At 41.2% G+C, this 11955-nt stretch overlaps 1 protein-coding gene across 1 annotated transcript; it reads right to left on the bottom strand.

The window, feature by feature from the left end:
* Positions 1–242: 242 nt before the first annotated feature.
* On the bottom strand, positions 243–1447 carry LOC147613125 (uncharacterized). The gene is made up of 2 exons (XM_086782044.1): positions 823–1447; positions 243–707 (listed from the first exon to the last, which is right to left on the bottom strand). Exons 1-2 carry the CDS (start codon positions 1398–1400, stop codon positions 431–433), a joined length of 855 nt encoding a protein of 284 aa, XP_086638170.1. The 5' UTR covers positions 1401–1447; the 3' UTR covers positions 243–430.
* Between the last annotated feature and the right edge of the window lie 10508 nt (positions 1448–11955).

Raw genomic sequence — 11955 nt, 5'->3', positions numbered from 1 at the left:
GTTTTCATATCTATCTTCAAGGATTGGTTACTCTTGCATATATAAATGTGAATGGTTTTCCAATTATGTCAACCAGAACCTTATGTGTATCTTACATGTAATGCCTTCCATAGAACATGGTGTATGATCCTCTTCTCTAGAAATCTATCACCCACAAAAGCTTACTGTGAAGATCTTAATTTTAACATTCATAAAGGATGCTCAATTTTTAAGATATGTGCTCTTTTATTAAGTCTTGCTCTTTAATCTTGTATGTCGTGTACAAGCCCTTGCAATACGGAATACTACATTATAATTATGTTTTCATAGAGCAAGGTATTAAAGACAAGAACAAACTCTCTAGAATTAATTAATGGCATGGCATATTTTTTGGTTTATTCGCACGAAAAGTAATGGCGCCATGCGTTGTTGCTCAAGGTGCTCCTTCTTCTCAAGAAGGGTTTGCTTCAAGTGTTCCTATCCCGTCATATTCCAGCTTCGTCATCCTGAATGCAAAGGGGAAAGAGGACTGGTCCTTGGCGGCTTCCACCGTCCAGACCTCTCGTTTCTCCTTCTCCAGTTCTGTGGATGTACCTACCTCTCCAGCCTTGGGCACTAGTGTTGTTGCTATAATTTTCCCTTTGCTCCTTCCCTTTCCTGTGTTCACAGCTTTGATTTTGATCTTGTTTGCATAGATGATCTCGGTAATGACCCACAGAACTTGGCCCCTTTGTTATCAACAAATAGAAGCTAATGAAGTTAGATGGCAACGACGATGCAGCAAATCAATCCTTGATCAATACTTTAGAAACTCGGGTACCTTAAAATTTTAAAGGGCTATACCTTTTAGAAGACCATTTGAGATGAGGCTGTGATGTATCGGGCCTCCAATAAGGCTCCTCCATCGAGGTATGCTTGCTCACCATCGTCGTTAGAGTGTCCAGAATAACACGGCGGGACGTCACGCCAGTTACGGTGAGGTTGACTGTCTTAGAGCCCTGCATGTCAAACTGTGCCTCGCTTGCTCCTCCTGCGGTTATGGAGGCCAGCAACGAAGTCGAGGACTTAATGGAAGCTTGGATATCGGCCATGCTCTTCACCCTGAACAAGTTCATGGCCGCTAGTTCACCACTTGATGGAGCAATGTCGGCCTTCGTTGTGGAACGTTGTTCACTCTCCATCATGTCCAAGCCCGCCGTTATGGGCTCTTCCACGTTCTCCTTCCAACCTTTGGCGGCATTCTTCACGCCCACACTGAGCATGGAGCCTACCCTTGCCATCGTCGCCTTGGAGCGGCGCCAAGTTAGCCAGCTGCTCCTCCTCTCAATCAAAACATCAAGCAACCGCACATCGCTAGCCCAAGGGTCCAACGGCACCGCATTATGGACCTTGGAAATGTATTTTTCCCAACAGCGAACCATCCTCTGCAATGGCAGGCTCCGCAAGAGATTCTTAGTTATAGAGACTAGATATGCTCGATCAGTATGCCTGGAAGAGATACGAAGGAGAGGATTTTATGCAGGATGCTTGGACTCGTCCTTACATGCTATCCGACTCCCCACCCCACCCATATCCAAACACAGCGCACTACTACGTGGTGTCATGTGCGCTTTGTCTTTCAAATAGTCACGTTTTCCCAACATGTGTGTTTAAACTTTGAAGTCATACAATTTACAATGATAAAATCAAATATAATTATGTACCGACATCATTCTCTTTTTGACCCACGCATCACATGTGACATGTTATGTCAATACTAGTGTCATACAAGTGTGCAAATGCACAATAATTTGGAATGTCAAGGCACCATACATGGCCCATGACTACTAGTGTTAGTGCAAATGCACAATAATTAGGGCCTTTACACATCAAGGCTGAAACCTAAAAAAGTGATCAAAAGTGCAAAACATCATGCCCGCTTGAGCAGGATCCCTCATCCACCTCCCCACTCACAAGAATTACACCTTAAAATCCGGTTCCACGGTGTGTGATGATTTACACATCAAGGTTGGATCATCCACATTCTCTGAAAAGTGCAAGTGATCCTACTATTTTTGAGAAATTGACAGTGGTTTCCCAATTTGTGCCTCTCCCCACCCATGAGAATTACGCTTGAAAATCTAGTTCCATCATGCGCATATGTGTAAAGACACTTAGAGGAAGCATTCAGGATACATACACATTTCCTCTTTATCTAGACACTTTACCTCATTCATCTTCTCGTCCACCACAAGAATTATGCTTGAAAATCCAGCTACATGATACGTAGATGCGTAAAGACCCTTATATGCAACATTCTAGAAAATTATTTTTAGGACACATACACATTTCCTCTTTATATCTTCTCAAAGAGGAAAGTCTAAAAAATAGGCTTACATTTTGGGCAATTCACACTGTATTTGTATTTATTCAATCATCTCAATTTCCTTTCCCTCTGAACACTTGTTAGATAGTTGGTTAGATCATTTGATAAGAAGTAGATATAGGATATAAACCATTGAAAGATATATGTATATAGACCATTCAAAGACATATGGATGTTTTAAAAATTAATGATATACTATACTTTTTTCAATGTCACACATGAAGTAGACACAAAGCCTTAATGTGAGCACCTGAACATTGAGCATTACAATAGAAGCCCTTAGATTGTATTCTTTACGGAGTAGGCAATGACAATGGGGACTTGCAACAATCTTCCATCCCTTTCCCTTACCTTTATTTTTTAGAAGAAAACCTCTAGCTCCTTGCTTCTTCAACAATCACATCTTGGGAGGCCTTCACCTTGGTATGCAAGATTGTGGTTAGCCCCTCCAGTGCGTGGATATCTCCAGGAGCTATTTTATAAGCAAGCCTAGAAAGATAACAGATATCCATCCCTTGGGGTGTGGCCTACTACCAAGTTGAGTTTGATTTTCCTACAATTTTGGATAGAGTCATGCAATTGAGCCTCATTCGCACTAAGTACAATAGCCTAGGCCCTCTTTGCGACAATGATGTGGCACAATGGCTTTGACCTAATGTCCAACCCTTTGTCATGTCTCAGGCTTTCCAATGACAATTTGCTTTCTAGGTTCCAAGCTCTTCCTCTCCTCCCCATGATATGTGGTGCTATCAAGAGCATGATGGAATCCCCCTCAGCGTTCTTGATGAGATGGCTAGGATTCCATCCCTTCGTATCTACATAGCCTCTTCGGAGTTACTAGCTCATGCCATATCGCTTTCTTGCCTCTGGGGGGACCCTATTTTGTAAAGAGTTGAGAACTCTAGCCTGTCATTCCAATGTTTCATCTACCGAGAAAGATGGGACACCTCGCTAGATCTTGTCCTTACCTTTAATCTTAGATCCCCCCCTCATTCCTAGTTTAGATCCTACTCATAGGGTGGGAGGGATATTGATCCCAAAGCGTCAGAGAATAAAGACCTAACCTTTGTCAATCGTAGTGAAGAAGAGGTGCACACTGCTTGGTGCGGCAAAACTATCAAAAAAGATTTCTAGAGTAGAGAAGTGTCACTATCAGGTGCTCTAGGCTTACAAGACACATGAGGAGATGGTTGGGTGTTAGAGAACCATTATGAGCATTTATTTCAGTATCCCCGACGGTGATGCGCCTCCCCTGTTGAAATATGCACTGAAATACTCATGTATTAAGCCTTAGTGGAAACTGGGGCATATGGTGTAGACTTGATCAAAGGTCACTTATATTCACTAGCTCAGTTGAATGTCATTTACTAGAGAATCTCTACTTTTGCAACAAGTGGTCAAACTCGTTGTTGCCAAATATCCCACCTTGTATAAGAAAGCTAGAATCATGGGAGAGAGAATTGTGGAGTGCAGAGAGACTCAAGGAGGGACCTATGGGAGAGAAGCATGGAGAGATTTGTGGATATGATTAGTGGGTAATCTTGATTAGCTCATTGTAATCACTTTTGTACTTGCATATTTAAAGAGGCACACTAATGCAAGAGAAATGCTCTCATTGTCCATCATTACCTTGTCATTATGTTATCTCATGTGATTAAGCTAATCTAATTTTACTTAACATTAATCTCTGATCATTATACTTAACCATGTTCTTCATTCATCATTATGAGCCACCATGAATGCCAACATTTGGTATGAGAGGCTAGTTTGTTGTTGCTCTCGTCTACTTCTCTCACCTAGTCATCTGCATTTACTGATGTACAACACTTCATGCCATTTTCTTCATCAGCTACATCAACTGTACTGAAGCCACACAATTGATGTACTAAAGCCACACAAAGCTCCTAGTTGGTGGGATCCATCTCTTCTCCAGAGATTACTAATCCAGCTACTTCATCTCTTCTCCAAAGATGACTAATCTAGCTACTTCATCTTGTGGAATTCTCCTATCTACATCTCCGCTCCACGAGCTACTCCATCTATCTACATCTGCTCCATGTGCAACTCCATCTGTTTACATCAACTTCAGGTGCACCTTTGTCTGTCTACATTAGCTTTCGCATGCCACTTCTGTGATCAGTGCACTGCTAGAAGTTGTATGTTTTACCAGCTTCTTCACGTGTACCATTCCATGTACCTGCTGACATCCACTGCTAATGTCGGATGACCTGCTACTAACAATATGACGACTTGTTGCCGACATGTAATGACCTATTGCTGCTCTGCTGATAGTCAATGACCTACTCTATTGAGTGCCAATAACCTATTGATGACTACAAATAACTTGCTCTACCTACAGACAGCAGTTGCCACTTGTCACAATTTCTGCTCATGTTCTTGGCCGGTTTACTTTTTTGGCCAAGTTTACTAAATCAATTGACAAAATTAGAATGTTGAATAATCTATCTACATCAGCTAACTAAATCAATTCTCAGTAGTCAACTATCTACATCAGCTAGCTGAAGTAGTTCTCTGAGTCAGCTGTCTAAGTCAACTCGCAGACTCATTTGTCTGAAACAACTATCTAAGTCAGCTATCAGACTTAGCTATCTGAATTAGTTTTCTGTGTATCAGACTTAGCTATCTGAATTAGTTCTCTGTGTATCAGCTCTCAGAATTAGATTTTGTTCCACATTTTTAGAAAATTTTCTCCATACTTATTCTCATGCATATATAATTCTGGGAGGGATCATTACTTAAAGCATTTGGGCTCAATCTTTTCTTTAATCATTTATTTTCTTGTATAAAGGGAGTAGACATTGGCTATCTAAGGTAAGACCTTCCTTAATGGCCACCAAGATAGATAAATTTGAAGGAACAGACTTTCATACATGGCAAAATAATATTTAAATTACATTAATGAGAAAGGGATTGTGGAGCATTTGTTGGAATGAAGCCCCTCCTCCTCGACTAACACACGGCAATGCTTAATCCCATATGCATAAAGTGGTGTTGCACACCTTCCTATAAAGCTTTAAATACCCTTGGGGCTCTCTCATACCTCTCCAACACACCTTTGGTGTGAGTGGGTGCATGGGATACAAGGGAGAGACATCCCCCAACCTCAGTTTCACTGCAATTGTTTGTGGGTGGTGCTCTACTTCTCACATGATATGAGAGCCTTGTGCTCACTGTGCTGAGGGTCTGGGCAGTGGTGCTGCTTGTAGTCTAGGTAGTGTTGGATCGGACAGACCTCCCTTATATGGATGGTAGGGCGAGGCCATGTAAAAAGCTCCCCTTTGCCTCTATTGATTGGAGGGTGCCACCTGTTGGATGGGTGGTTAAGTGCCTACCTATGCATGGTGATATGTAGGAGGTGGTTAGTGCCACTGTTACAATAGGAGTTATGCTTAAGGGGGGTGTTGGAATGAAGCTCCTCCTCTTCAATTTACACGTGGAATAGCTTAATCCCATACGCATAAAATAGTGTTGCACACCTTCGTATAGAGGGTAAAATACCCTTGGCTCTCTCATCCCTCCACACGCCTTTGGTGTGACTGGCTGCATGGGATTCGAGGGAGAGAAAGCCCCCAACCAGAGGTTGGACCGAGTTGGGGTAAAATACCATTGGGACTCTCTCATCACTCCAACACACCTTTGTATAAAGGGTAAAATACCCTTGTCGCTCTCTCATCCCTCCAACAAACCTTTCGTGTGACTGGGTGCATGTGATACGAGGGAGAGAAAGCCCCCGAGGTTGGACCTAGTTGTTTGTAGGTTGTGCTCCACTTCTAACATGGATGTTGGACCGAGTAGGGGTAAAATACCATTAGGACTCTCTCATCAATCCAACACCTTTGTATACAGGGTAAAATACCCTTGTCACTCTCTCATCCCTGCAACACACCTTTGGTGTGACTGGGTGCATGGTATACGAGGGAGAGAAAGACCCCGACCTAAGGTTGGACCTAGTTGTTTGTAGGTTGTGCTCCACTTCTGTTATGGATGTTGGACCGAGTAGGAGTAAAATACCATTAGGACTCTCTCATCACTCCAACACACCTTTGTATAAAGGGTAAAATACCCTTGTCACTCTCTCATCCCTCCAACACACCTTTGGTGTGACTGGGTGCATGTTATACGAGGGAGAGAAAGACCCCGACCTAAGGTTGGACCTAGTTGTTTGTAGGTTGTGCTCCACTTCTAACACGGTATCACAACCTTGTGCCCATCGTTGCTCAAGGTCAGGCGGTGGTGTTGCTTGTGGTTGATTGGATTGGACTAACCTCCTTTATATCGATGGTAGGTCAGTCCATGTAAAAATCTACACTCCACCTCTATCGATGGTAGGTCAAGTCCATGTAAAAAACTACACTCCACCTCTATCAATGGGAGGGTGCCACCTCTTGGATGGGTGGCTAGGTGCTTGCCTATACATGGTGATCTCTAGGAGGTGGTTGGTGCATGTTTCAACTTTATGGGGGTGTTGGAATGAATCTTCTGAACCTCAACTTACACGTGGTAGCATTTAATCATGTATACATAAAGTGGTGTTTCACACCTTTTTATAAAGGGTCAAATACCCTTGGGGCTCTCTCATCCCTCCAACATACTGTTGGTGTGAGTGGGTGTATGGGATATGAGGAAGAGAGAGCCCTCGACCTCAGGTTGTTGGTCGCAGTTATTTGTGAGTGGTGTTCCACTTCTAACATCATTTCCAATGGGAAGGAAATAAATCCTAAAACCACAAAGGGAGAAGAATTATGAAGTTTGTAAGGATGAGAAATATCTTGCCATTATAGCTTTGGTCTAAAGTAATCAGTTTATTGCCTATGCATGGTGATCTCTGAAAGGTGGTTGGTGCATGTTGCAACTTCACGAGGGTGTTGGAATGAAGCTCCTCCTCCTCAACTTACACGTGGAAGCATTTAGTCCCATATTATGCATAAAGTAGTGATAAACATCTTTGTATAAAGGGTCAAATACCCTTGGGGCTCTCTCATCCCTCCAACACCCTTGGTGTGAGTGGGTGTACGAGATACGAGAGAGAGAGAGCCCTCAACCTCAGATTGGTCACGGTTCCTGAGTGGTGCACCACTTCTAACATCATTTCCAATGGGAAGGAAAGAAATCCTAACACCATGAAGGGAGAAGCATTATGGGTTAGTAAGGATGAGAAATCTCTTACCATCATAGTTTTGGTCTTATGTGATTAGTTTATCCATCACATAGATGGAAGAAGCACTTCAAATGAAGATTGGGAAGAGTTAGACACATTTTTTGGTGCTCAAGTTAAGAGCTCAAATATCAACCTTCTAGTTCAACTCTTTGAACTTAAGTTAAATAGGGGATATCCTCTTGAGTCTCACCTAAATGCAATGAGAAGCCTAACCACATAGCTTGCAGCCCATGAACTAAAATATGAAATAAAATGTATGCATTGCATTATTGCTAAAAAGTTTTCCCCATGAGTACGATGGTGGAATTGTTTATGTTGGTATCATAAAGATGTTCAGACAAAACATGATCTTTAAATGTGAATGATGAATTTGTGAACTAGGGAACTTCCCCCTAGGGTAACCATTGTGACTACATCAGTTTTGGGGCAACCATTTTGGTGTGATCTATTTAGTGATCGGTTTGGGGCAACCGGGTACTCCCCACTGGGGACAACCGGCTCTAGAAATACTTACAGATCGGGTCAACCACCTTGATTGGGTAACGGGGCAGGGCGGCCGATCTTTCTATTGGTTACAAGCCTGAGTTGGAAAGGTCCCCATATCAAGAAGAGGGTGAAGGGTGAAGGGGACACTTCTTGTTCTACTCTGTGAGTGACTTTTGCCACCACAACGGTTGTAAGGTCTAGATTGTTTTTGTAACTTAGTGACCCAAGGATTAGAGATGGATGAAACTCTGGATGTCAAGGGTTTGAAATTATAGTTATTTTTTATGATGAATTTCTTTCTTATATAGGCTAACTTGATTGGAAAAGAATGTATTCATCATTAAGGGATAAAAGAACCTATGCACAAGGATAAATAAATGAATCATGTTATAATTTGCATCACTGAAACAATGTGCCTAATTTAGGTAAACCTCATAGATGAACCATTCTAGTCACTGGGATGCGAATGGTTGGGTGGACCTGATGAGTCGAGTGTTTCCTTACGAGAGACTAGAAATCGAAAAAAGAGATCCTTTACATTTTAGGTAGGACCCCCAACCCTATGGAGATCGCTTATAAATCAGATTGTCCAAGAGAGGCACTGATGAGATAGCTCTCACAATGGCTTGGGATTGATCTTATTGAGTGAGGTGCCTCCCTATCCCTAGTGACGGTATTGGTGGTATCTTACACTTGCAGATAGGACCATTCCTTTTCTATTGAGCTTAAGAAATCTTGGACTTATGCACTAGTTCCTAGGTTACCAGATTTTAAACCACCATTCTTTGTAGTAGTTACTAATGCAAGTGGGATAGGATTTTGGGCTATTCTGATGCAAGATGGATATCCCATTACCTATGAGAGTGTCATAAGCTTAAACCAATATAAATAAATTATAGTACGTATGACAAGAAACTAACTATTTTTGTTCATGCTTAAAGACTTTGGAAGTATTATTTAATGAGATTTGAGTTTTAATCAAAATTAACCAACATAGCATTCATGATTTGTTGACCCAACCTCTGATTTTTGATCCCGATATATTAGCCCATTTATCTATAGTTTTCAACCCATGATCCAATATCAACAACTAGGGAATAAAAACAACATCCTAGTGTCCACAACATCTCGGTGAGATTAAGAGTGAACCCTTGAGTCTTATACGCATGGCTCTAGCTTCTATGAAGCTTGGATCAAGATTAAAGATAATTATCAGAGTCTTATACGCATGGCTCTAGCTTCTATGAAGCTTGGATCAAGATTAAAGATAATTATTAGAACCTATTATTGGTGATTACTTGTGTCATAATGGTTTCCTCTTCTTTTAGAAGAGATTATTTATTACAAAACCTTTCAGATAGTTTGTATGGGAGGAAATGCATCACCTCCCATACATGTGGGATCATCGAGGTGTTTTTCCTCTTCTTTTAGAAGAGATTATTTATTACAAAACCTTTCAGATAGTTTGTATGGGAGGAAATGCATCACCTCCCATACATGTGGGATCCTCCTCAACTTACACGTGGAAGCATTTAGTCCCATATTATGCATAAAGTAGTGATAAACATCTTTGTATAAAGGGTCAAATACCCTTGGGGCTCTCTCATCCCTCCAACACCCTTGGTGTGAGTGGGTGTACGAGATACGAGAGAGAGAGAGCCCTCAACCTCAGATTGGTCACGGTTCCTGAGTGGTGCACCACTTCTAACATCATTTCCAATGGGAAGGAAAGAAATCCTAACACCATGAAGGGAGAAGCATTATGGGTTAGTAAGGATGAGAAATCTCTTACCATCATAGTTTTGGTCTAATGTGATTAGTTTATCCATCACATAGATGGAAGAAGCACTTCAAATGAAGATTGGGAAGAGTTAGACACATTTTTTGGTGCTCAAGTTAAGAGCTCAAATATCAACCTTCTAGTTCAACTCTTTGAACTTAAGTTAAATAGGGGATATCCTCTTGAGTCTCACCTAAATGCAATGAGAAGCCTAACCACATAGCTTGCAGCCCATGAACTAAAATATGAAATAAAATGTATGCATTGCATTATTGCTAAAAAGTTTTCCCCATGAGTACGATGGTGGAATTGTTTATGTTGGTATCATAAAGATGTTCAGACAAAACATGATCTTTAAATGTGAATGATGAATTTGTGAGCTAGGGAACTTCCCCCTAGGGTAACCATTGTGACTACATCAGTTTTGGGGCAACCATTCTGGTGTGATCTATTTAGTGATCGGTTTGGGGCAACCGGGTACTCCCCACTGGGGACAATCGGCTCTAGAAATACTTACAGATCGGGTCAACCACCTTGATTGGGTAACGGGGCAGGGCGGCCGATCTTTCTATTGGTTACAAGCCTGAGTTGGAAAGGTCCCCATATCAAGAAGAGGGTGAAGGGTGAAGGGGACACTTCTTGTTCTACTCTGTGAGTGACTTTTGCCACCACAACGGTTGTAAGGTCTAGATTGTTTTTGTAACTTAGTGACCCAAGGATTAGAGATGGATGAAACTCTGGATGTCAAGGGTTTGAAATTATAGTTATTTTTTATGATGAATTTCTTTCTTATATAGGCTAACTTGATTGGAAAAGAATGTATTCATCATTAAGGGATAAAAGAACCTATGCACAAGGATAAATAAATGAATCATGTTATAATTTGCATCACTGAAACAATGTGCCTAATTTAGGTAAACCTCATAGATGAACCATTCTAGTCACTGGGATGCGAATGGTTGGGTGGACCTGATGAGTCGAGTGTTTCCTTACGAGAGACTAGAAATCGAAAAAAGAGATCCTTTACATTTTAGGTAGGACCCCCAACCCTATGGAGATCGCTTATAAATCAGATTGTCCAAGAGAGGCACTGATGAGATAGCTCTCACAATGGCTTGGGATTGATCTTATTGAGTGAGGTGCCTCCCTATCCCTAGTGACGGTATTGGTGGTATCTTACACTTGCAGATAGGACCATTCCTTTTCTATTGAGCTTAAGAAATCTTGGACTTATGCACTAGTTCCTAGGTTACCAGATTTTAAACCACCATTCTTTGTAGTAGTTACTAATGCAAGTGGGATAGGATTTTGGGCTATTCTGATGCAAGATGGATATCCCATTACCTATGAGAGTGTCATAAGCTTAAACCAATATAAATAAATTATAGTACGTATGACAAGAAATTAACTATTTTTGTTCATGCTTAAAGACTTTGGAAGTATTATTTAATGAGATTTGAGTTTTAATCAAAATTAACCAACATAGCATTCATGATTTGTTGACCCAACCTCTGATTTTTGATCCCGATATATTAGCCCATTTATCTATAGTTTTCAACCCATGATCCAATATCAACAACTAGGGAATAAAAACAACATCCTAGTGTCCACAACATCTCGGTGAGATTAAGAGTGAACCCTTGAGTCCTATCAGAGTCTTATACGCATGGCTCTAGCTTCTATGAAGCTTGGATCAAGATTAAAGATAATTATTAGAACCTATTATTGGTGATTACTTGTGTCATAATGGTTTCCTCTTCTTTTAGAAGAGATTATTTATTACAAAACCTTTCAGATAGTTTGTATGGGAGGAAATGCATCACCTCCCATACATGTGGGATCATCGAGGTGTTTTTCCTCTTCTTTTAGAAGAGATTATTTATTACAAAACCTTTCAGATAGTTTGTATGGGAGGAAATGCATCACCTCCCATACATGTGGGATCCTCCTCAACTTACACGTGGAAGCATTTAGTCCCATATTATGCATAAAGTAGTGATAAACATCTTTGTATAAAGGGTCAAATACCCTTGGGGCTCTCTCATCCCTCCAACACCCTTGGTGTGAGTGGGTGTACGAGATACGAGAGAGAGAGAGCCCTCAACCTCAGATTGGTCACGGTTCCTGAGTGGTGCACCACTTCTAACATCATTTCCAATGGGAAGG

The sequence above is a fragment of the Cibotium barometz genome, chromosome 44, assembly GCF_041138505.1.
Source record: "Cibotium barometz isolate CiBa-2024 chromosome 44, ASM4113850v1, whole genome shotgun sequence".
Lineage (NCBI taxonomy): Eukaryota > Viridiplantae > Streptophyta > Polypodiopsida > Cyatheales > Cibotiaceae > Cibotium > Cibotium barometz.
This window is presented reverse-complemented; position numbering and strand designations above follow the sequence as displayed.

What these genes read in the sequence shown, in the direction of transcription:
- LOC147613125 (XM_086782044.1), bottom strand. Translation starts at nt 1,400, where the DNA reads ATGGTTCGCTGTTGGGAAAAATACATTTCCAAGGTCCATAATGCGGTG. An exon ending in CTCAAATGGTCTTCTAAAAG is followed by an intron (nt 708 to 822) that starts GTATAGCCCTTT and finishes TTGATAACAAAG; the next exon opens with GGGCCAAGTTCTGTGGGTCA.